The sequence below is a fragment of the Dasypus novemcinctus genome, chromosome 15 (assembly GCF_030445035.2).
Source record: "Dasypus novemcinctus isolate mDasNov1 chromosome 15, mDasNov1.1.hap2, whole genome shotgun sequence".
In the NCBI taxonomy this organism is placed as follows: Eukaryota; Metazoa; Chordata; class Mammalia; order Cingulata; family Dasypodidae; genus Dasypus; species Dasypus novemcinctus.
The window spans coordinates 3,046,220-3,068,812 of NC_080687.1; the positions used below are offsets into that span (position 1 = coordinate 3,046,220).

Below are 22,593 nucleotides of genomic sequence, written 5' to 3' on the forward strand. Positions count from 1 at the left end.
TTTGACTGCATTGTCTCAGTGTGGTATAGTCCTTTTTATCTTGGTGCTTTCTCCCTTTCAGTTGTGTTGTTTTCATCACTCTCAGGAAAAGCACCTTTTCATCCTTGCCCGCATTTAACATAAATTGATTTTTTTCCCTCCCTTTGACAGCAGTTGCGATTCTTGCAGCATCAAATGGCTATGGCGGCAGCAGCGGCACAAACAGCTCAGCTACATCGTCATCGGCATACAGGCAGCCAGTCAAAAAGTAAACTGAAGAGAGGCACGCCAACCACCCCTAAATTCTGAGTTTTTCTTTTTTAAAAATATGAACATTGAATCAAAGGGATTCTGGGTTTTTACTTTTTTTTTTATTTTAATGTTTCAGTATTTTACATTACTAGATGTACGAACTTTATACAGAAGCACAACCCTATGATTTTTAAAAATAAAAACAGGGAAATGGTTTAAAGGAACTAGGGTTGGTTTGCCTACTTCATTGCTTTAAAAATAAATGGTTTCACTGTATAAAATATGTATGAAAGTGACTTAAGAAATACTAGAAACATCTTTCAAAAGAATGTAGTTTTAATATTTATTTAGTATAAAAGGTTTGTGTACAATGTAACAAATACAGTTTTTACAAATCTGTTTTGAAAATGTGGGAGTTTATTTGGGTTTCATACTCTGAATTACTTCATCCATCAATTTTTTAACTTCTTTGTGTCTTGTAACTGCTCGGCTCATACAGTCCTGAAGTTTAGCTCCAGTCAGCCCACTTCCACCTGAAAAATCAATTATTGTACCAGTACTTTAAATCTCTCATTTATCTTACTTCGTAAAAGATCAATGTCATGTCAAGTTGGAAAAAAAAATATCAGTGGCATGGTCTCAAGAATGGCAGCATAATGTGTTTAACAAGACCTGCAAGCAATTCTCATTCAAGCCAAAATTTTGAGAGCCACTGATACCATAAAAGGAATCAGAGGTAGCAACGAAACTCCAGGAAACTTTCTTTAGGTAAACAATTAAACCTCCCACACGGTCCTCCCTAACGAAACAAGTTGATGTGTCCCTCTACACGTTTCAGACTGAAGTGGAACATGCCTGGTTTGTGAAGACAGCACAGCTTGCCCTCTTCATCCATGACTATTGTTATGGTTCCAGTGGCCAAATGCTCCTCCTCTCCAGTAGGGTCAACTATGAGTAAAGTGCTGTTAAATAAACAGTTATATATCAGTCCATGGAACAAATTTTATTTTCTTAAAAATACTAAACTTTTATTAGGTACTGATATCAGATGTAAGAATCTAGAACAGAAATAAGAGGAAACCAGAGACATTAGGAGCAACTTAAAATTTTACAATTTCAGTTTGTAATTATATTGAAGTCCGTGGCAAATAGACAGTGGCCTCAAGTAAATAAACCAAGGAAAGGTAGGCTGAGAGCACAGTACTGCTCATCCAAATCAGGACTTCTTTTGGAAGTATACGGGTTGGCTAGTAGTAATTGTGCAAGGACAACAGGTATAAACTCGGGTGTCTGAGGCACACTAGATCTGTGGGCACCAAAGAAGCTGAAGAGCAATCCGTCGCCTTAAATCAGGGTTTGTTAAACGTTTGGTTAACTTACTCATCAAATATGGCAAAGGAAGTTGCAACTGGATGAGTTTTAATATTCAAATGACTTTTCTTCTTTAAATTAACTTCTGCTAAAGCAGTTTCTTCATTTATACTAACTTCAGGCAACTGTACTAAAAGAAGACAAATGTGAAGTTAGCCACTCGGTGTGAGTAATAGATGTGACTTTTAATTCACTTTTCCCCTAATTTGACCTGAAGCATTCTTCTTTTTAAAAATTACATTTAGAACAATAAAAATGTAATAGATTAAGGGAAAAAACATTGTTTTTCATCTGACTTCATTTAAAAAGTTTCAAGAAGTCAAAATGAGTACAAGTAGATTAGAAAACATTTAGCCACTCTACATCAAGTACTGGTTTAAGCATTTTCACATTTTCATTAGTTCATTTAATCAACAATACTCTCAAAGTAGCTACCACCACCCCCATTTTATAGATAAGCAGACTTCATAGAGAAGGAGCCAAGAACAAACTTTAGTGCTTGATGTTTTCTATCTCTGGTTTGTTAAATCATCAAACTCAGCAATGTAATGTAGAGAACATGCACAAGTCATTGAAATCCACAACTAATTGGCCTAACTAGACTTCTTACTAAGAAACATTATACTATTAAAGAGGAAATCTATGGCCCCACAATTAGAACTCATTCTACTCCTTTTGGCAACATCAGATAAAGCAAAATATGCAGAGAAATTCTTTCAGAAGCCTCACTGTACTTAACTCTCCTCCCCATGTTAAATATACTTGGAAGGACTGCAGTCCCAGCCCCAGAGGGGTGTAGCCATTGAGGCAACACTCAAAGTCATGTTAGTATGATGATCACTTAAACACATGAATGACAGCCAAAACTTAGCAAAAACCTTTAAAAGTTTCACAGAGTCAAAATTCTGACCTGCTTAAGTACAAAGATTGCCTTTTATTATTTAAGGTTGCTTACCATCTTTTAAAGCTGCTAACAAAGCAAAGGTACAGGCATCCAAGATGTTTCCATCGTAGTCGAGGCAAATGAGATCACAGTATAGAACCCAAGCAAGCTAAAATACAATTTACACAAAAGAATTAAAGCCTTCTGGTAAGCAGAATGTGCTATCTGCTTAGTTTTATGACAGAATCTCGGTTAGTCAAGCAATACAGCTGTCAAAGTTCAAAACAAAGAATAATTTATCTTTCTTTACAAATAGGAAACCAAAAGAAAGCACTGGATAGGTGTGGTGAAAGCTGGCCTCCCCATTTACTTCAAGGGGGACAAGGATATTCATGGCATTTCTGTTACTGTTACTAGGTTAGCAGGCCAGGGAACCATTTTTTGAAAGCCCAAATTGAAACTCAAAATGTGACTTTCCCAAAGAAACTGTAAGAGCTTGAAATGTTGAGGTTCTATGGTACTTATCTATATATAATCAAAAAGGAAAAGCCTCTAGGATCCAATCAACATTAATACTTTCAGACATTTGGAATTTACTGCGTAGATTCACCTTAACCACATTAGCACAATCAATCTGCTGTAAAGAATTTTAAAAGTGACCTCATTCTCTAAATGTTAAATAACAATTACTCAGCTTAAAAGGTAGTTCCTCAGTCAAACATTGTTAGTCAAAATATTTTTTTATGAGTTACAGTTAATCAGCGTAAGAATATTTTCAATGAATTCCATCTAAAAATAAGACATCCATATTTAAGCTTACTGTGGTCTGTGCACTTAATTTCCCTTTGCACTTCTTCCCCCACCAAAAAAAAAAAAACTTCAGAATTAATAAAAGCTCATTGCTTCTTTACTCCTCTTACCTTTCCTTGAGAAATGCATAAGTCCTCTTTCTGAATTATCTGTGAACTTGATTTAATGACAAAGAGTACAGTAAATGCAAGGTTAAAACTATCTAAAAATGACTGGTAGTCAAATTTTATTATAATGGTCTTACTTTTCAATGACATCTGCAATGAACTGACTAGCCACTTGGGCCTCTTCCCCAGGAGGTCCAGATCGAAATCTCGATGAACACAGGGGTGGGAGATCTACATTGGGAACTGAAAGAAATGGTGCAGCTGTGGACTAAACTTCCACCTCTGAAGTAAAGATATCACCAGTCCCCCACAAAGGCATCTGTGGCCACAAACGGCCTCTGCAAGTAGAAGTCACGGTAACATTTCCATCATACTGTTTTTGATCTTTCTAAGACTCCCTAGGCTTAGATAAAAAGAAATTTAACTTTTTCCAACTTTTATTTTTTCAAACAAATACCCCACCCCCCAAAAAAGCAAGGACCTGTACTAGCCCTCATTCCTCTTACGCCATCACAAACTTTCAAACTATCTCAACCTAACAGAAGTAGCCACTCTATTCACTTGTTTTTGAATTCTTTAAAATGTTGGATCTTACCGTAAAGAACATGTGGTCCAAGGCAGAAAAAATTGCATAGTAGTATAAGAAAAATAATCTTTACAGCTAAAGTTTGCAGTGGCAGCTCTTTGCCTAAATGATTCTGCTTTCTAGTTGCTTATGTATAAAAATTGGTTAATGAACAAGAAACGACGATGCTTCTATATACAAAAGTCAACAGGGACCACAGCTTTCCCCATGATGAGAGACAGGACAAGGATGCCCCTATCACCACTGCCATCCAGCACTACTGGGAGTTCTGTCCAGAGCAGTTAGGCAAGAAAATGAAAACATCCAAATTGGAAAAGAAGAAGTTAAAGTTTCCTAAGTATCTGCCTCATTTCAGTATATTCCTAAATCTTAGGAATAATTTTTTTCTTCTTTGACTCAAATACTTAAGTACAGGATTAGTAATAAATGTATTAAAAATACAGTCATTTAACTTACCAACATATCCTTTATCAGGGGCATCTGTTGGTGGTGCTGCAAATTCCTATAAAAGCAAATAAAAAATTGTGAAAACAGTCAGCAGTTAACAGGAAGCCCTACCAAAGACTCCTCTTACCTTTCCTTGAGAAATGCCTAAGTACATCATCAGTACTTACCATGCTTGGGGGAATTGTGCCAGGGACTCTGGACATTAGCTCAGATCCCCACGATAAGCTCCACAAGGTAAGAAGGTGGTACAATGCAGTAGACTGCACCACAGTGCTGCTCATCAAAACTACCTGGGATCCTTCACTCAGTAGGATTTCTGCCCAACTCTCTCTTCCACTGACTCAGTAGCAAGAAGCTGAATTTAATCCCCAGTTCGCACTGCCCGCCAGATCACAACTGGTAGCACAGGGTCAAAAGCAAAGCTCCACAATCAGTGACCTGCAGTTATTGTCTGAGGGCCTCAGCAAGTTATTTAACCTCTAACCTTCCATTTCCTCACCTGTAAAAATGGGGAGAAAAACTGCTACCTCTAGGGACTGTTACAAGAGTTAAATGAGATAAAAGTTAAGTCCCTAGCAAAAACCTAAGTACCCACATCTTGTTAAATATCACTGCAGTTTTGAGAAGAAATGTGAATCTAGGTTAAGAAACAGTGTGTTGTAGTCAAAAATGAACATACTTTGGAGTCAGATTTATGTTTAAGTTCTCTTTATAAGCATGTATACTTGGCCAAGTTAGTGAACCTCATCTGTCAAAGAGGAGATGGAGAGAAATCGCACCTCAAATGATCATTCTGAGAACTAAAATGAATAATGCAAGGAGCCTGAACACAGCAGACCCCCAAAGAATGGTAGCTATTGTTCCCCTGAGGTTTTCTTTTGAACAATCTAAATTTCCTATACATTTCACATATATTAAATGCCATCACTAGCCAGAATGGTGGCACCAAAATCAACTTTAATTTCCCAGGACATAACCAATTTCCTTAAAAAGTAAGGATGGTAAGGATTTTTAAACTGTTTGAGTATATCTGATGAATGTTTGCAAATTATAACAGTCATTAAACTTGGTTTGTACTATCTAATACTGATAAGTGGAAAGTTCTTTGGAAATGAAAACAAATACTAAAAAACTGACACCTAACTACCAAATCAAGAGTAGCATTACAAGTATATAACTTAATAAATATATAGAGGTAATTCTATGACTCAAATTGCAATGAGACATTAAACCTACCGCTTTAACTCCACAAATTACTGTAGTATTTCCCAGCTTCACTAAAGCAGACCCATCTGCAGTACTAATTGAACCTGAAAAGATAAGAATTTAGGCAAAATGGAAAAAATTCATTTAAAAAATTATCTATTATAACTGAAGTGTTAACTTTAACTTTTTGCATATAATTTCAGCTTTATACATGTCATCTCAGATGCTTATGAAAATTTATCCCTAGCTCAGTAATATTTAAAATGACTTTTAAGGATTATTCCTGTCCTTGAATCTGAATTAGCCACTTTTCAATAGGAGTCAAAGGATTGTTGAACAGATAAAATCCCATAATGAAATTGTACAGATTCCTTAGATATGGTAAAATTTGATGGAAATACTGTTTAAATGGCTCATAAACTAGAAAAAAATATTATAGAGTTGAAATTGGAAAATTCTGTACTTGCAACAAATTTTAGAAACAAAAGTCTGGTTTTGGAGAAAGGTAGAAAAAACACTTTAGAGTTGCTTTAACATTTAAAATGAATATATCAATTGAGAGATCAGTAAATTTTAAAAAAGCTTAAAAATAACTTTTTACTAGTATACAAAGCCCCAAAAAAAAACACTTTATTTCAAATTTTGATTAAAGCAACATCAACATCTTGTCTTAGAGCTCAAGGTACTCACCTATGTTGACAGTGGTGGTTCTGAATTCACCAAGTTCTCTTCCATCAGGGCGACAGTTCTCTTTCTAAATAAAAAGGTTTATTTATATGAAAATTTACACACAGCCAGGTAGTCATTAAACCACGTTAGTTTAAATGAATTAATTTGTCTTTAAAAGAAGCACATGATATTGCTATTGAAAGTTATAAAACACATATAACCATCTTTACCCACCAAAAATCTCCTGTAGTATTCCAAAGGTTCCACCGTTCTGAAACACATGAGGTAAAAATATCCGAGGTAAGTGAATGAATCGTAACATAAATCCAGAAGCTCTCAAAGATCTTAAAGGTCTCCTGATGCAGCCTAAATCTCCAAAATTCCTAAGTTTCTTGCACGAATTCTGACGTTTTTGTTGCCACCTATAGTATATGAAGAGCGGAACCCCTCAATTATAGGATTGGAGAAGAAAGCCCTGTGGCATCTTTAAAAGTGGCTTAATCCAGGCGTTAAAATAATCACGTCCTCCTTGGCCTCGTGAGTATGGAGAGGCCACATCTCTACTTGCTCTACCATGTAACTGACCGTCGTCAGCGAGCCAGAATACCAGCAGCACCGCGACTCGTCAACGCCTACCGAATTTCAGACATTTCTGCTTTTACATCCTAGTTGTCGCAGGTATCTTTAGGCTCGTTCTTTGAAATTGCAGGAGTCCAGAGTCGACTAGATCTTGCTTCAGAGTTCATTTAAAGTGCATGTTACTAGATCGCGAATTCCCAGTTTAGGCGCTCATGAATGTGGCTCGGAATAACTGCCCCCTGGAACCTAGTCTCTGAAAACCCCCTCCCGGACTGAGAACGCAGGCTGCGCAGGAGGGCAGAGAAGGATTTCCTAGCAGCGGCCTTAGGGAGGAGGGGCAGAGGGGGCGGCGGGCGGCTCGGAGGCAGAGGGTCGCAGCTAAGAAGTAAAAAGAAACCACCGCCAGAACACCGCACATGCCAGGGAACGCGACCCGGGTCCCCGGGCGCCAAGACTCACTTGAAACCAGCCGCCATCTTCTCGCCCACGCGCATGTGCAAGCGCCTGCGCAGCAACTCCGGCCCGCGCGTAAGTGCAGCTACCTGGGGCGCCATCTTTCAGCCCACGCGCATGAGCAGACGCGGGCCCGCCATCTTCCCTCCCGCTCCCAGCGTCGCCCCACGGCCCCCGCGCGGGCCCCGCATTGCGTGGCTCGGGCTGCCAGGGACACGGGAATCTCTTTTCGGGGCAACAGCGAGTGGCTGTTCTGTCTCAGATACTGCACAGAAACACTTCTAGTTTAAAGGTTACTCGTTGCTCTGAAGCGCAAATCAAAGTGGGCCTCCCGTGGTTTTAGATGCTGACCTTGACACCTCTCCTGGGGGGCGCCCGCCTCCCCGCCAGCTGAGCGACCCCGTCAGAGCCTTTCCCACACAAGGCCGGCGCTCTGCCCTCCTGGCCGCGCGGGGGCGCTGTGGCGGGGCGCGGCGGCCCCTCTTCCGGCGGGGGCGATATACGTGGCAGCTCTCCCGCGCGTGCGCGGCGCCGGGGGCTGGAGATGGCGCCGCTTCTGCTGCAGCTGGCGGTGCTCGGCGCGGCGCTGGCGGCCGCGGCGCTGATGCTGGTGAGGCGCGGGCCCCCGAGGCGGCCCTCCCCGCGCGCGCCTCGCCCCGAGCCTCCCCGAGCCTGGGCCCTGAGCTTCGCCCCAGTCCCTCGGGCCCCTACCTGCTCGGGGGCTCCGGCTCCCTAGGTGTCGGGATGACCCCTCCCGGGACCGCCTGCGGCCGCCGCGACCCCCGAGCGCGCAGGGGGCGAGGGCGGGGCCGGGGCGGCGGAGGGCGGCGCGTGTGAGGCGGGCGCGCGGTCCCGCCGCGTCGGGTCGCTCCGGGTCGGGGCTCCCGAACGAGGCCCTCCGTGCTCTTTGACGTGACTCGGGAAGCCCCAGGTCATTTTAAGCACCTGCTAGCCCGTAAGCAGTACAGAAGCTGCCCGGTGAACTCCCCGTGCCCTCTGGGATGAGCCTGCCGTGGGGCTGCGAGCGGCCCCCGCACCGCCGGCCGCCAGGCCTGCCCTCCACACGGAGCGTTCGTAAACTTCAGGCTCACCCCGTGACAACTGCCGAGACGAAAAGGCCACGCGCACTGGATGAGAGAGGAGTCCTTTCCTTGGCAGTGGAGGTTTCATGCGTGCTTTTAGCTACCTGGGGGGGGGTTTCGCGTTTTTGATTAAGTCATGTTTTTGGTGGGTCAGAAATTGCCACAGTCCTAGGTTGAAGACGCCTCATGTTGAATCTCGCACAGATTTATGTGTGTACATAATTGTACTGAAAGTATTTGGTTCCATGGTCTGATAATAAGACCTATCATTTGTTGAACGCTTAAAATATGTTGGAAATTTGATAGGGATTATCTCATTTAATCTTAAAGCAATACTGTGATATGAATGTTCTTGTGGTTGGCTTCATTTTATTGGTCGGAAACCGAGGTCGGAAAGATGAGGTCATGTGTTCATATGTCACACAGCTAGTGAAAAAAAGACAACAAAAAGGTAATCTTTCATCTATATCCACCTTCCATACATGCTTTCTTCCCACCCCCTCTGCATTATTTTCAAACAAATGCCCAGACACTATAATCTTTTATCTGTAAATCCTCAGTAGTCTCTAAAAGAAACTAACTTGTTACCACAGATTTTAAAAATCTGTCATTCTCTAATTTCAAATACCAGTCAGTTCAAATGTCATCACTTGTCTTGTATATATCTTAATGTAGTCAGTTTGCTCCATCAATATTCAAACAAGGTCACCTGTTCTATTTGAATGACATGGCTTCAGTCTCACAATCATTTTCTCCTTTTTAGTTTTTCTTTTCCTTGTTTTTGTTGACAAATGTGGTTGTTATGTAGAATTTCTCACAATCTTTGGATGCCATTTAACATCCTCCATCCCTTGTTATTTCCTGTAAACTGGTAGTTAGGATTTAGAGATTTAATCAAGTGCGTGTTTGATTTATAGTGTCAGTGATACTAAATAAATCCTGTTTAGCACAGCAGGAGGCATGTAATGTCTGGTGGTCTCTGGTGTTCATGTTGATCTGTGTTAAGGTTGTAAACCTGCCCACCAATTATCAAGTTTGTCATGAACATAATGGTTTTAGCAGTCCTTGATGATTGTTACCTAAATCCGTTATTTCATTTGGAGTTGCGGAGTGGAATATCCTAACTGTGTCATTCCTTCATTTATTAGCTGAAATTCTGTAACCAAAAAACTTTCCTCCTCAACTATTCAATTACCCTGAAATCTAGTTCCTACTTAAAAGATGTATTTTCTAAATAATGAGGTGGTTCTTTGGCATCTTAGAAAGGTGACCAGTTAATTTTTATTTTAGTATCATCATGAACTCATGGTTTTAAGTATTTTTCATGGGTTTCGGTCCGTTATGGTCATTCTTTTGGAAGTTCAGATCCTCCCACCACAGCCAGTGAGAACCCCTTCCAGTCTGTGCCCTAGGCCTTCTGGCCCTGCCGGGACAACACAGCATTTCCAGTAGAAGGGCCCGCCCGATAGGCGCTGCACAGGAGGAAGTCTCTTGAGGAGGCGATTTATTGCAAGGGCACAAGCAAAGAACTAGGGGACTCTTCCCAAAACAGTTCAAAGTGAGAATGGGAGCTACGGTTTTTAAAGGCAAAGAAGAGATATGTGCGATTTTTCAGTCCTTTGTTATCTCAAGCACATCAAACTTGATCTTCCTTTTAGTGGGTGATTAACCACAGTTTAGCAGGGTCTCCATGGCTCCTTTCTCAGCCAATCACTCAAGGATATCAAGCTTTTTGTTTCTGAGATGTTTCAAATTTGCAGATCATGAGGCGTTCCTGATACCATTCTGTTTGGTTTTGTTTTGAGATGTTCTCTTATTCCTATAAGCAAAACTGAGAAGGTCTAGTTAAAATCCTTCAGGGAACTATGTACAAAGAGTAAACTAAATTTAGATTAATAAAACACCAGCTCAATTAGCGCATTAGAATTTTCAGAGCTGCTGAAGTGAAAAAATATTTAGTAAACACATTTCCCACCTACACAAGCCCTTGCACTCGCTGATGGCGTCCTTGCTTCTACCATGTGCATGTCCTGCCCAGACACTTCTCCACTCTTCTTGGGAGCATCTGGTGGAAGTTGCACCTAGAAACCACTGGGGGTGCAGGGCAGGATTCCTGCCCCTAATGTGAGTGCTCCTCATGCTCCCATGATGAGAAGCAAACTCAGTTTCGGTTTGTACTCAATGGAGTAGTATAATGGCCATCATTACAAATGAATAACATTCCAAAAAATTGTGGATTGACTGTTTTGAAGGCAGAAAAACACCGAAAGAAACAATATTACTCAGGTTATTTCCAAAGTTCACCCCATGGGCATGTTAGGAGTATAAGGAAAATAAAGACACAGTGTTTTACTCCAGAAAATGCTGTATTTGGAATGCAGATTTGGGATAAGTACTAGGACTGTGTTCTTAAGGATTGCAAATTCTAACTGGGGGGGCCAAGGGAGCTTGTCTTCATACCTGGGGTGTATCTGGTCCTGGACAAGAGGACGGCCGCACCTGATGCGGGAACTTGTCCTCTGTCCCCTACAGGCTCCAAGCAGGAATGGATCTCCCTGTGTGTGCCAGCGATGGGGGCTGGCCCATACAGGTGGACTGGACTTCCTGTAATGACCATTCCCTGTTTGATCTGGGATGGCACAGGCCTGAGAGGCCTGGGAAGTGATACCTTCCTGTGGCCTTAGTGCCCAGTGTCCAGCTAGAACAAAAGGACATTCATCAGTTGACGGTAGGGGAGTGATTGTCTTCTAACTTTGGAGTTAGATTCAGACCCTTTTTAATGAACTAAAAACAGCAAATACTCTACCCACCAAAAATCATGTAAACGATCTGTTCTAACACAGAAAATGTATTAAAAAAGTCTGCATAATGTCTGAATTTTTTACATGTGTGCTTTTAGGTTTCCTTTGTTGCATTTATAACTGCTACAAAGATGCCAGACCTTCATCAACATGAAGAAGAGAAGTTCTTCTTAAATGGCAGGGGCCAGAAAGAGACTTTACCCAGCATATGGGACTCACCCACCAAACAACTCTCTGTCATCGTGCCTTCATACAATGAAGAAAAACGGTGTAAGCATGAGTTGAATTTTTGGTAGTGGGTAATCTGGGAAGGGAAAAGAAATTTGAAGGATTTGACTTTACTGTCTTTGCCAGAGTGTTAGTAGGAGTGGCCCAGGCGGTGTTGGCTGTGGCTTAGAGGAAGGAAAGGGGGAGGAAGAGCTGTGGAGGCCAGAAGCTGCGTCTGAGCCATGAGCAAAGAGTGTTCCAGAGAAGCTTAATAAGCAGGATATGGACAGAAGACATTCCAGATGGGAATGGCCATTGGGGAAAATCACAGAGGGGCTTGTTAAGATTATTAGGATTTTTCCTTACTTGAACTGAGTATTCTGGGGCGTAATAAGTCGTTTTCAAAAGTGATTTTTTTTTTCTTTAAGTGCCTGTGATGATGGATGAAGCTCTGGGTTACCTAGAGAAGAGACAGGTATTGCTTTTTCTCTTTCAATATGAGGTCTCCAATTAAAACTAGAACAGACCAGCAGCTTATGCTTACCAGCCTAGATCAGTGTGTGAGGCAGCACCAGCTGACCCTACCCACAGGGCAACGCCACGCCGGCATCCTGTTTGCAGGGCCTAGCACGTGGTTCACCACCTCCACAGGCAGGTGGGTGGCCTCAGGGCAAACCGGAAAACTGAAGTTTCCCCTGCACACTCTTACCCCTTCCATCTGCTCTCGCCTGATGGTACATTTCAACATGAGTAACAGTGAGCATCTACAGACTTTGTAGAATGGCGCAATGCAGCTTTACTATTGTGACTTAAGAACGGGTTTTATTTTGAAAAAAATTTGTATTAGAGTGAAATTATTTTATTGTTCTCCAGGAATATATTTACCTTTTCTTTACTTAAAAAGAAGAAAATAATACACCAGTATCAGCTGCTGATTTTAGAGAGCAGCCTGCTGAATTGAGTACCTGGATGGGTAGGAGAGGGGGAGATTATTTCTAGCTCAGGTTGTTCTACCTGTGGTAAAGGAGCAAATACCCAGGAGGAGTTATGTTTTCTCATTTACATTGGCTTTTTAGAGAGACAAATGAAGGATTGAACACACATGATCTCATCCCATTTTCTGTTTCTGTAGAACAAATCTTAATTGTAATACAGTGTTCTTTTCTATGGAACCATACTCTGGCCATTTCTTTTGTGATTCTAAATCATATTAAGGCCAGACTTTGCTACAGAAATAAACTATTTTGTGCTTTTTCATCAGCTCATGACTGAAGTTTTTCAAGTTTTTCAGAATACAGTCTAAAGGGCTAGATTTGAGAATGCTCTTACAATTATGATTATAATTTCCCATTTTAAAGAATTTTAGTAACCAATTACGAGTACTTGAGCAATACAAATGCAGTAAGACACTAATTAACAATTTAAACATACATTTTAACAGTTACAATGTCTGAGTACATAATAATTAACAATTTAACAGACATTAAGTGCTTGCTTAATTGCTGGGTTACTTGTTGAGTTATGTACTCAATCAGCACTCCAGTTAGGGCTTCAGGTGGTGTTCAGAAAACCAGGAAGGGAAGGCCAGAGCAAGGGGGCGTTCTGGAAGCAGGACCCAGGGCCTCAGAGCCCTGGTCCAGGGGCGCAAACCTCCAGACGAACTTTCCTGATCCATTGCTCCTTTGGTGATCCACTCACCTGGTCAGATTTCCAGACTTGGGACCAGAACCTTTCGTCTCTTTGAAACTTTAAAACGCCATGGGGGCTGGGGTGCAGCCTGATTGCCAGGCCCTTAGACCACCAGCGCCTGGCACCACCAAAGGCTCTGTCGCTGTGCTCGCCCGGCTGGCTGGGGCCCGGCCCCTCGGGCAGTTGGTTCCTTATTCCTCGGGAACCCGTGGGCCTTGGTCCCACCACAGTCACCAGTGCTGCTGAGCAACAGCGGGCTTCTTCGTCCCTGAGCTTCCAAATGAAAGATGGGGAGCTATTGAGGTTATTGCTAACCCATGGCAAGGAGGACAGATGCCCGGCAGGAGGGCAGAGTGGCTCCTGCTACAGAAGCATAAAGTAAGAGGAGAGCAGCCTGGGAGAGCCCTCACCATAGCCGGCACACACCAAGGTGCAGTCAGGGATGCCAGGGGCTCACTTCTGGCTGTTCCCACTGTGCTAGAAAAGTCAGGAGAAAAGCATCTGTGTAAGGACTTGGTTAACTCAGTTCCAGTGTTGTCGGGATCGGCGCCTCTGCTCCTGCCTGGTGCCCTGCCTCCTCTTCATTTTAATCTTTTCATTTCATGTGGGGGAACAATTATACTTAGATTCATATTTATACGCATCGGCATTGTAAAAGTTGTGTGTTAAGTCCCTGAAGTTTTATTAGAATTCCCGACGGCAGTTAATGCCATGTCGTGATCTTTCCTTTCCTTTCCTTTAGAAGCAGGATCCTCTGTTCACTTATGAGGTGATCGTAGTTGATGATGGCAGCAAGGACCAGACGTCAAAGGTAACGGGACCTGCTTTTGGACTTGCCAGTAGATGGGAGATGGAGGATTTTAGCACATGTGAACTCATGTCTCCAGCACCCCTAACACTGTGCCTGGTGCCTTCTTGTTATAATGTGGGGAGTAGGAAAAGCAGAGCTGTCTCACCTGGAAAGCCAGGAGGTAAATCTGCCTCCCCTGCTTCTTCAGATCAGGATGCTTCAGCGGTCACCAGATAGGGAGTGGACGAGGCAGCGGTTCAGCCTGGCGTCTGGGTAACCTCTTAGCCTTCTGGTTGACAGTTCCTTTCTTGCTAAGCTAAGCCCTTTCTTAGGCTATACCTTGCCCTGCAGTCCCTAAAGCAGTCATGCAGGTAGGCAGGTGCCTTCTTCTTTGCCACTGCACCTCAGGCACTTCGAGATTTGCCCGTGGAAGTGGTGCCTCCCCTCTCACTCCTGCTCTCCTAGGCCCAGGATTGCACACACGGCTGACCCATGCTTGTCATAGTTGCTTTATTAAGTCTGCCCAGTGTCCTGGTAAATTAATGTCTGAACATCTAAATATATCTGTTATTAAGAACAGCTCACTTTTTTTTCTTTGATGTATAGTGTTATTTGTGATGCTACTAATAATCTTGTGTAATAGTTACATAAGGGACCTTAAAATAAATGCAGGGAAATAGTCGTGCACCTCATTATTCTACAGGGGTCATTTTTATTGAATACCAGCTGTGCACACAGTGCCACACGCAGATGGGCCACGGGAACCTGGTCCCTTTGTGTAAGGAGACTCCAGGGAGCTGTGTGGTGACGACACGCACAGAAGATCTGAGAGACAGAGAAGGGGCTTGAACTGTACCTACAGGTGTCGTGACCAGGAGCGCGGGGATTACAGCATGTCCAGTTGGATAATTGTGACCGGGAGCGCGAGGGTTACCGCGGGTCCAGTTGGGTGATCGTGACCAGGAGCGCGGGGGTTACCGCGGGTTCAGTTGGGGTAATTGTGACCAGGAGCACAGGGGTTACGGTGGGTCCAGTTGGGGTAAGTGGTCCAGCAAAGGCAGGGAAGCCAGAAGGCACCATCCATCTCATTTCTGGAAGAGTGCATGCTACACCGAATGTTCCAGGCATTTATTGACGTGAAAGCTTTGGCCTAGAAAGTTGCAGAGTATCCTCGACCAGCTGAGGAAACTGGAATTTTCCCACAGAGCACCTCTGCTTGGAGGCGCTTTGGCCTGAGCAGCAGCAGCTCTCATGGAGGGTAAGGTGCACACCTGCCTCGCACCGTGCTGCCTCCAAGGTTGAAAGAAAGAAGAAACTTCAAGTCATACTTAGCATCAGTTTTTAAAAAACAACAGACTAGCTTTTTGGGGGTTGTTTATTTGACTGCCTGAATTGTGTTTCACTCTCTGAAGGATGTAAGAGAAATTTTAGACCCAGTTCTCGTTCCTGAGGAATTTACAGTGGACACAGTTTATATACAATGTACAGTGTAAGAGAATATTGCAGTTGTACCGTGGTGTTTATTTTACCCTTAAGTAACATACTAGAAAGGTGAGTAAGTACTCGGTAAACTAAATGCCACAGAGTGACCACTGCTGCTATGCTCTAAAAGGCACACTGTAAACTCTCAGGGTACACGTATGCCTGACAGGTGTGGCTTCAGCAATATTGGCTTTCTTTGAAGCTGACAGCAAAGGCTCTAAAAAGAAGGAGTGCTGGGAACCAAGGAGAAACGGTTTTCAGTCTTCAGAAAGCGTCGGCTCCTCCTCTCATCCCAGCCTAGCGAAGCTTTTTTTTGTTCAGCCAGCAGTTTGCACTAAGACTTCTGTTCCTGGTTCAGGAGTCTCCTCACGGTTTTCATGCTTTGCCCTATTTCAGAACACAGCATCCACAATGCAGGTAACTTTTCTGTGAGTAGGCGCTTCACAAGCTGGTACCACAAGTGGAGGGAAGACGGAGATGTGAGGCATGGCCTTTGTCTTAAGGCCTGGAGGCTGAAATGCTGAGCCCACATCTTTTCAATTTTCTTGCCATTCCTGCACCACAAAGTAGCCGCATCTCCAAGAATCTCATGTCCAGAAGCAGCAAACAAGAGAGCCAAGGCATTAAGAGTGATCTGCTTCAGTGGGAATAAAAGCCTACAGGATGACCACCCTCCCCTCTCCCCAGCAGACCTCCTCCTAGAGTTCATGAGTCAGGTCAGGCTAATATGACCACGTTGCCTGCAGCGAAGGCAGGGCAGGTACATGGCCAAGTGGATTTGGACCAACTGGTTCCTTCCTGGGACAGCACAGGTCCCTGTACAAGACGGGGCCTTCGTAGTGAGGAAGACACAGGTGTGGTGTGTGGGTGGCACTGAGTGCAGGGCCTGGCGCTGGAAATCGTGGTCTTTGCATTTCAGTAGCTCGCAGACTAGTGGGGCAGCCTCTGGCGTGTGGTAAGTGAGATAATAGTTCGGTGAGTGGAAGGGCGGAGATGGCACGGAAACTAGAAAAAAGAAATGATGCTTGAGCTCAGTCTTCAGCTGGCCTGACAGGTAAGAGCTGAAGAGAGTATGCCAAGGACTGTGTGATGGAAATCTCAAAATCTCATGAACTACTGGCATACAAGGGACTAGCAGCATCAGGAGCCAAAGCTAGAACAGGCAGGCGAGAGCCAAAGCACACGCATTCTTCCGTGGTAAGGACTTCACACTTGAGACACACAGTGGGTCATCACAGAGTGAATTTCAACACGGGCCACCTGACTGGAGCTCCCCTCATGCTTTTGGAGAAAGCAGTGGGAGCCAGGTTTGGGATTTTGAGACTATAGGAAATGAGGCCCTGATCTGAGTTAATAAGATGTAGTGAGGAGGGAGTGGAGAAGAGCGGCATTTCAGGAATGACTTGACAGAGTTTTAATAGCCGGAGAATTGTCGAGGGCAATGGAGATGGGGGCGATTCTCAGGAGCTGGAGCAGGGTGGTAGGTGGTGAGCCCATTTGCTGCAGTGAGGAATGGAAGGAGCAGGGAGGGGTAGGCAGAAGAGATACAGGAACTGAATTTCTGTATTTGATAACCGTCCAGGGACCCAAGAGAGAAGTCCAGGCTGCTGAAGGGCAGGTGAGGCTCATAAGCACCTAGTCCAGCAGTAACTAAGGCCGTGCAGTGACTCCCCTGCCCCCCCCCCCCGTGGGTCCACATTGAGAAGACGGGGGCGCCAAGGGCTGCCCAAGCAGGTTTTAGAACAGGGTCCTCGAGGCAGCATCAGCACCTACGGGGAAACTGAGGTGAGTCAGTGATGGGGGCTGAGAAGGAACAGAGGAGGGCATTTTGGTTTCCTTTGCTGCTCAACCATGCAATGGGTTGGCGTGAACAGGGAGTTCATTAGCTCAGTGTTGAGGCCTGAAGTCCCAAATCCAGGCACCGCAGGGTGCTGCCTTCTTCCTGAAGACTGGCCTTCTAGCCAGCTCCAGGGCCCCTTGGTCCTGGTGCCTCTGTCACCTGGCAGCGCCCGTAGTGGCCTCCCCGGCCTCTCCCTGCTCCTTTGTGCTCCGTTAGTGTTTGGCTTCTGGCTGCTCCCTCTGCGTTGTTCTCTACGTCTGAGTTTCATCCTGCTTGTTGAGGACTCCAGTAACAGGGCAAGACCCGTCCTGACTGGGCCGGGCCGCAGCTGGCCTGAAGGAGCCTCATCAGAGGGCCCTGCTTCCAGTGGGGTCACACCCGCAGGAGTGGGTTGTCTAACCATGTTGTTCTGGGGTACACAGCTCTAGACCACATACAGGGCAAATACCAGGTGAGGACCGCTTCACAGTGGCCACAGAAGGTGGCAGACTTCCCAAGGCCTGGGTGCCGCTGACAGGAAGAGGTGAAGTGGGAAGGGGTATGGGAAAGCGAGGGGCACACACCATCCCATTGGGGATTGAAGGAGGAGTGGAGGTAACAATACTGGTGAATGCCTCATGACTTGATTGTCCATGAAAACCAGGTAACAGTGAGGTCAGAGGAAAGCATTTAGGGTGCTGGAGACTTAAGTAAGTTTGAGGCCAAGAAGCCAGCAGACAAATCCAATGGATGTGTCATGATGATGGGAACGAGTGTTGTTGGGGGGGGGGAGAGGGGGGGTGGGGGGTGGGGTTGAATGGGACCTCACATATATATTTTTAATGTAATATTATTACAAAGTCAATAAAAAATAAAAAAATTAAAAAAAAAAAAAAAAAAAAAAAAAGAAGCCAGCAGAGAGGAAGGGCTGGAGGATTCAGAAGGAAAGCAGAAGTCACGTAGGGTTATCTGCTGATGTGATGGGGTTTGAGGAAATGGCCCAGGCTACCAACAGCCCCTTTGGGGAATAAGACAGGTGGGAGACCGGAGCAAGTCGTCGAGTCCTGCACCTCGGGCCCAGGCGCGTCGGCCGTGGGCTCTGTTTCTCCCAGCAGCTGGGCAGCTCAGCCCAGGAGGGGTGGTCACTGCCTGTCCCAGCGCCTCTCTCTCAGGAAACTGCATTTCGACTTCGGCGTCACAGGGCAGTGCCAGCTCTTGGCCCCGGGAATCCAGCTCCTCAGGGCCCAGGCACACAGGCGCAGGAAGGGGAGACCACAACAGCATTTGAACCAAAGAAGAAGCCTAGTTTGTGAAACTATTGAATCCAAGTTAATTTTATTCTGACTTTTATATAATTTGACAGGTAGCTTATAAATATTGCCAGAAATATGGAAGTGACAAAGTACGAGTAATAACGCTGGTGAAGAATCGTGGAAAAGGCGGAGCTGTTAGGATGGTAATGCATATTTTAACATTTTATCTAAACTATAAAGGCGTTTTGGATAACCTCTTTTACAGACTCTCTACATTCTACAGCTGGCTGGTTGAGTCCCAGCATTTCAAGCTAGTGGCAACATAGTTTTAATAGTAACTTTATAAATATGTATTTTGTCAAATCTAAGAGTATCATTGCTGTATCTATACATAATGGATGATTTAGAAAAATATGTAGCTGTTAAATGCCTAAAATGTTATCATCTGCACATAAGTATCTTTGATTGAGTCACGATATAGTCAGATTTTTTGCAGTTTACGTGTGCCCTTGCATATTGGGTGCTTCCTGCATGAAGCTACTTTGTCCGGCATGGGAATGTCTGAGGGGCCCGGCAGGGCCTGTCCTCTTGAAAGTCACAGTCTGTAGACACACTAAGCGTGCACGCAGGTAAAGTGCTGTAGAAGCTCCGAGAAAGAGAAGTTAACTTTCATTTGCAGCCTATCAGGTAGAGATCAAGATATGTCGCATGTGAAAAATAACCTGGACAGTGATACCTTACATGACTTAGGGGGTTATTTATTCTCCCTCCTTCTCCTCCCAGCTAGGAAAAGTGTGGAAGTTGCAGGGTAGGACTTATTCTGCAAGCCCACAGTATCAGAAAATCAAGCTCCTAACTTTTTACTCCCTCTTCTTCGTGCACACCAAGTGATTCCTGGAGTGCTAGCCATCACATCAACATTTCACACAAAAAGGAGAAGGGCAGAGGGCAAAGGAAGCATGCTGTCCAGTTTCCCCCCTTTTAAAGGGCTTTCCCAGAAGCTCCCCCCAGTCACTTTTACTTAAGTCTCATTGGCCAAGGCAGTGTCACATGGCCACCCCTGTTTCCAAGGAAGGCTGAGAAATGTTTTTTCTTACTTTTTTGTTCCCAACCAAATTAGGGATCTCTTAGTAAGGAAACTGGAAGACTGATGCTGATGGGTAGCGAGCAGCGTCTCAGCCACGGGAGGAGAGTGGCGAGGGCTGGACAGGAGGTGCTGGTGAGGGCAGGCTTCCCGCGGGCCAGGCCCTGGCTTCGCAGACAGCTGGTTCTGAGCAGGACAGTAAATTAACTCAGTGTAACTTTCACGTTTAAAACTCCCCACAGTCTCTCATGAGTTAAGTGTTGTTATTCCTCTTGTTTGGATGAAGGAAGTGAGGCATGGATAGGGAAAGTAACCTTATTCCAGGTCTTGGAGAAATTAATGGTAGAGTGCAGATTAGAGTGAGCTGGTTAAGACAGTCACCTTCTACCCCAGCTGCACGTTTCGAGGATTCTCCAACCACACAGGTCAGTGATGTGCTTGAGACTCACAAGATTAAACTCAGCCAAGGGAAGGCGCACACGGAGCCTCTGTGGTCTCCCCGGAGGGCGGGGTGTGTCAGAGTTTTATTGGGCGCCAGAATGTAGGTCTGATTGATGGATTGCCCGTATGATGGGCTCCAGCCTCTGAAGTCCACTGATCTCACGACCCCAAGTCCACTGTTGGTACCCAGCTCCCACTCCACCCCCCAAGACTCGACGGGGTGACCAGCTCCCACCCTGATTGGCTCTGTTGGCCAGTCCAGTGTGACCCCAGCCCCCACAGACACTCAGACCGGACAGGACAGCAAGGGCCCAGAGTTCCTACTGCACATGACGGTGGAAGAAGAGGCGTGGGCGGGACTGGCAGTGAGGTGGGACTGGCCTGATGTCCGGAAGAGGGGAGTGGGCCCTGAAGGCCTGGAGGGCCCAGGGGTGGGGTGGGGGGTGCTACGGCCGCTGGGGTCCAGGGCGGGTTGGTCAGGGTTGAGCCCTGCTAAGCTGGAGGCATCTGGAATGGCCTTGCAGAGAGAGTGGGAGCAGAGCTTCTGAACCGGCCCCATTCTTCAGGTGACGGCTGTAGCCATCACCCTGGCCGAGGTTGGCAAGGACCAGGGTCAAGAGCCAGGAGCCACGGCCTGGCAAGTGCAGGGGAAGAAAGCTCCGGGGTGGCTGAGGGGCCAGGACAGGCCTGCGTAGAGCAGACCCCATCCCAGAAGAAACCTGGCCAGGGAGCGCGCTCCCAGCTGTGACCTGGGGGCGTGGCAGCCTCGAGGAAGCCTTTTTTTTTAAAGATGGAGCAGTTTTCTGTGACTGCTCAATCACGGCCTGTAGTCACCCGTGCCGCGTCTGGGCACAGTGATGAGACATTGCTTGGGGCTGGTTTCTTCCCATTTCAGACCAGTAGCTCCAGATTTTGTTCTTCATATGTTTTTCTTTTCCAAAACCCCCCAAATGTTCAGGTGTTAATAAATAAGTTAACACTTCTATTTCTGCTTTGTCGCCATATTCTAGTGGGTGTGTAAGGCAACATCGGGGTACTGATTATCAGGCTCACACTTTACCATATCAAATAATACATTTCCTCTTAAGAAAAAATTCATTCAAATAAGCCCTAGAAATTAAGAGTTGATTTGCAGTTTGTATAAAATATACACTCCTCTAGAGCCATAATTTCACATAAAAGACCAATCCAAAATTGAGTGGTATAATTTTGCTAAGTGTCAGGTCCCTTCAAGTGACATAAAATATTTTGATGTATCCACACTTACTAAATTTTAGTGGCTCCCCAAATTCTTTAGTCAACAATTAGTTTAAAATATTTTAGGTCCTATCATTAAAAAACATCCATTCACAACAATGCTTTGTATATCAGATTTGGTCATCTGTCCATACACATGTTCTCTATTTGCTTCTCCAGCCCTGGTCCTTTTTAAGCACCATGACTCAAACAGAATGTTCATGGGCTTTTACTTTTTTTTATTCTTGGGGTTGCAGAATATCTTTAATTTTTCCAAATCTATTCCATTATACTGGTATTTTCCATGGTGTTAGTATGACCTCACACAGTTTTTAAAATAATGAAGTAGGCAGTAGATACATTTAGAAAGATTTTATCAATGTAATTTGTTTTCAGTGAACTTTGGCCTCCTGCCGTTTCATACCTAAGATTCACTCTTAGATATTTTTAAATCAGAACCAATTAAAATGTGATTGAATTAACCTTAATTTTAAGCAGGTTTCTTTTACTTGACATTTTTAAATACAGGGTGTGTTCAGTTCTCGAGGAGAAAAGATCCTCATGGCAGATGCAGATGGAGCCACAAAGTTTCCAGATATTGAGAAATTAGAGGAGGGGCTGAGTGACCTACAGCCTTGGCCTGTGAGTATAAGACCACTTAAAATGTAGTCATGAACACAGAATCTAAAGGGAAGTTAAAAGAGAGTTGATCTATATGTTAAAAGATGGGGGGAGGGGCGGTTCTGGTGTGAAATCCTGTAACAGTGTCACTATGCATATTCAGTTAAGGCTTTTATTTAAAAGTGTGACCAGAGATTTCAGATAAAATGGTGAAATGTAACTGGGTCACAGTTTCTTCAAAACAATATTCTGTGACCCAGAAGCAAAAAATAGTTTAAACAAAAACCCAGACCCCTCATAAAATACCACGTAGAAAAGGGGGGTGAATTTATAGTTACTGCATTCTCCGGTGATTCGAGTTTTGGTTTTGAATGTGTGTTTTGCAGTTTCCTATTTGGTTTTCATTATAATGAATAGTGATTGTTCTCATAAAAATAATAGCTACTCTCAAAATATATGTAATTATGTACACATATGCTATTAAGTACTTGATTTGATAATCTATAAATTTCTAGTACCTTTTTTAATCTTCCTATTCCCCCCATTGGTATTTTATAAAATATCTTTAATTTCATGGATTGCAAAATATGTCTCTTCCCTGTCCCACCCATACTCCTTTCTTTCTAACAGGCACTTTTTTAAAGATACTATGTTAACTAATACAATTCTTAAAAGAACTAGTTATGAAAATGTCCCTTATTGTGCTATATAAAACAGTAACCAGTAGCCACGAGTGCTATTTAAAT

The 22,593-nt window shown here is 44.3% G+C and overlaps 3 protein-coding genes across 22 annotated transcripts in view; 2 read left to right on the plus strand and 1 right to left on the minus strand.

Moving 5' to 3' along the window:
* SUPT20H (SPT20 homolog, SAGA complex component) overlaps window positions 1-639 on the plus strand; it is a 37,039-nt gene extending 36,400 nt beyond the window's left edge. For 12 of the 17 annotated variants that reach the window (XM_058276926.2, XM_058276930.2, XM_058276932.2 and 9 more), the window contains one exon: window positions 151-455. In XM_058276926.2, the coding sequence (XP_058132909.1) occupies window positions 151-288 (138 nt within the window). In that variant the 3' untranslated portion in view covers window positions 289-455. Of the gene's footprint in view, window positions 1-150 lie in introns of all 17 variants that reach the window. The other 5 variants (XR_011645776.1, XR_009180813.2, XR_011645775.1 and 2 more) reach the window with 2 other exon arrangements.
* On the minus strand, window positions 561-7,458 carry EXOSC8 (exosome component 8). Of its 2 annotated transcripts, none has more exons than XM_004453314.4 (11): window positions 7,349-7,458; window positions 6,545-6,581; window positions 6,332-6,395; window positions 5,672-5,745; window positions 4,445-4,490; window positions 3,540-3,645; window positions 3,406-3,451; window positions 2,558-2,654; window positions 1,612-1,732; window positions 1,087-1,193; window positions 561-764 (listed from the first exon to the last, which is right to left on the minus strand). In XM_004453314.4, the coding sequence occupies exons 1-11, from the start codon at window positions 7,441-7,443 to the stop codon at window positions 649-651; spliced, it is 909 nt and encodes a 302-aa protein (XP_004453371.3). In that variant the 5' UTR covers window positions 7,444-7,458; the 3' UTR covers window positions 561-648. The 2 variants fall into 2 exon arrangements, with proteins under 2 accessions (XP_004453371.3, XP_071064243.1); XM_071208142.1 differs by lacking the exon at window positions 7,349-7,458 and adding an exon at window positions 6,947-7,081.
* Window positions 7,459-7,824: 366 nt separating this feature from the next.
* The window catches only part of ALG5 (ALG5 dolichyl-phosphate beta-glucosyltransferase), a 39,299-nt gene continuing 24,530 nt past the window's right edge, over window positions 7,825-22,593 (plus strand). For 2 of the 3 annotated variants that reach the window (XM_058276937.2, XM_071208141.1), the window contains exons 1-6: window positions 8,191-8,505; window positions 11,324-11,495; window positions 11,861-11,907; window positions 13,864-13,932; window positions 18,576-18,668; window positions 21,755-21,868. In XM_058276937.2, coding sequence (XP_058132920.1) covers window positions 8,344-8,505; window positions 11,324-11,495; window positions 11,861-11,907; window positions 13,864-13,932; window positions 18,576-18,668; window positions 21,755-21,868 — 657 coding nt within the window. In that variant the 5' untranslated portion in view covers window positions 8,191-8,343. Of the gene's footprint in view, window positions 7,953-8,190; window positions 8,506-11,323; window positions 11,496-11,860; window positions 11,908-13,863; window positions 13,933-18,575; window positions 18,669-21,754; window positions 21,869-22,593 lie in introns of those variants that run through there. The other variant, XM_004453310.5, reaches the window with a different exon arrangement.

Coding starts and splice junctions, on each gene's coding strand:
- EXOSC8 (XM_004453314.4), bottom strand. CDS start 7,443: ATGGCGCCCCAGGTAGCTGCACTTACGCGCGGGCCGGAGTTGCTGCGC. Junction 2,655..3,405: donor TATGCATTTCTCAAGGAAAG/GTAAGAGGAGTA, acceptor ATTGTATTTTAG/CTTGCTTGGGTTCTATACTG. Junction 765..1,086: donor GTGCTGTCTTCACAAACCAG/GCATGTTCCACT, acceptor TTGATTTTTCAG/GTGGAAGTGGGCTGACTGGA.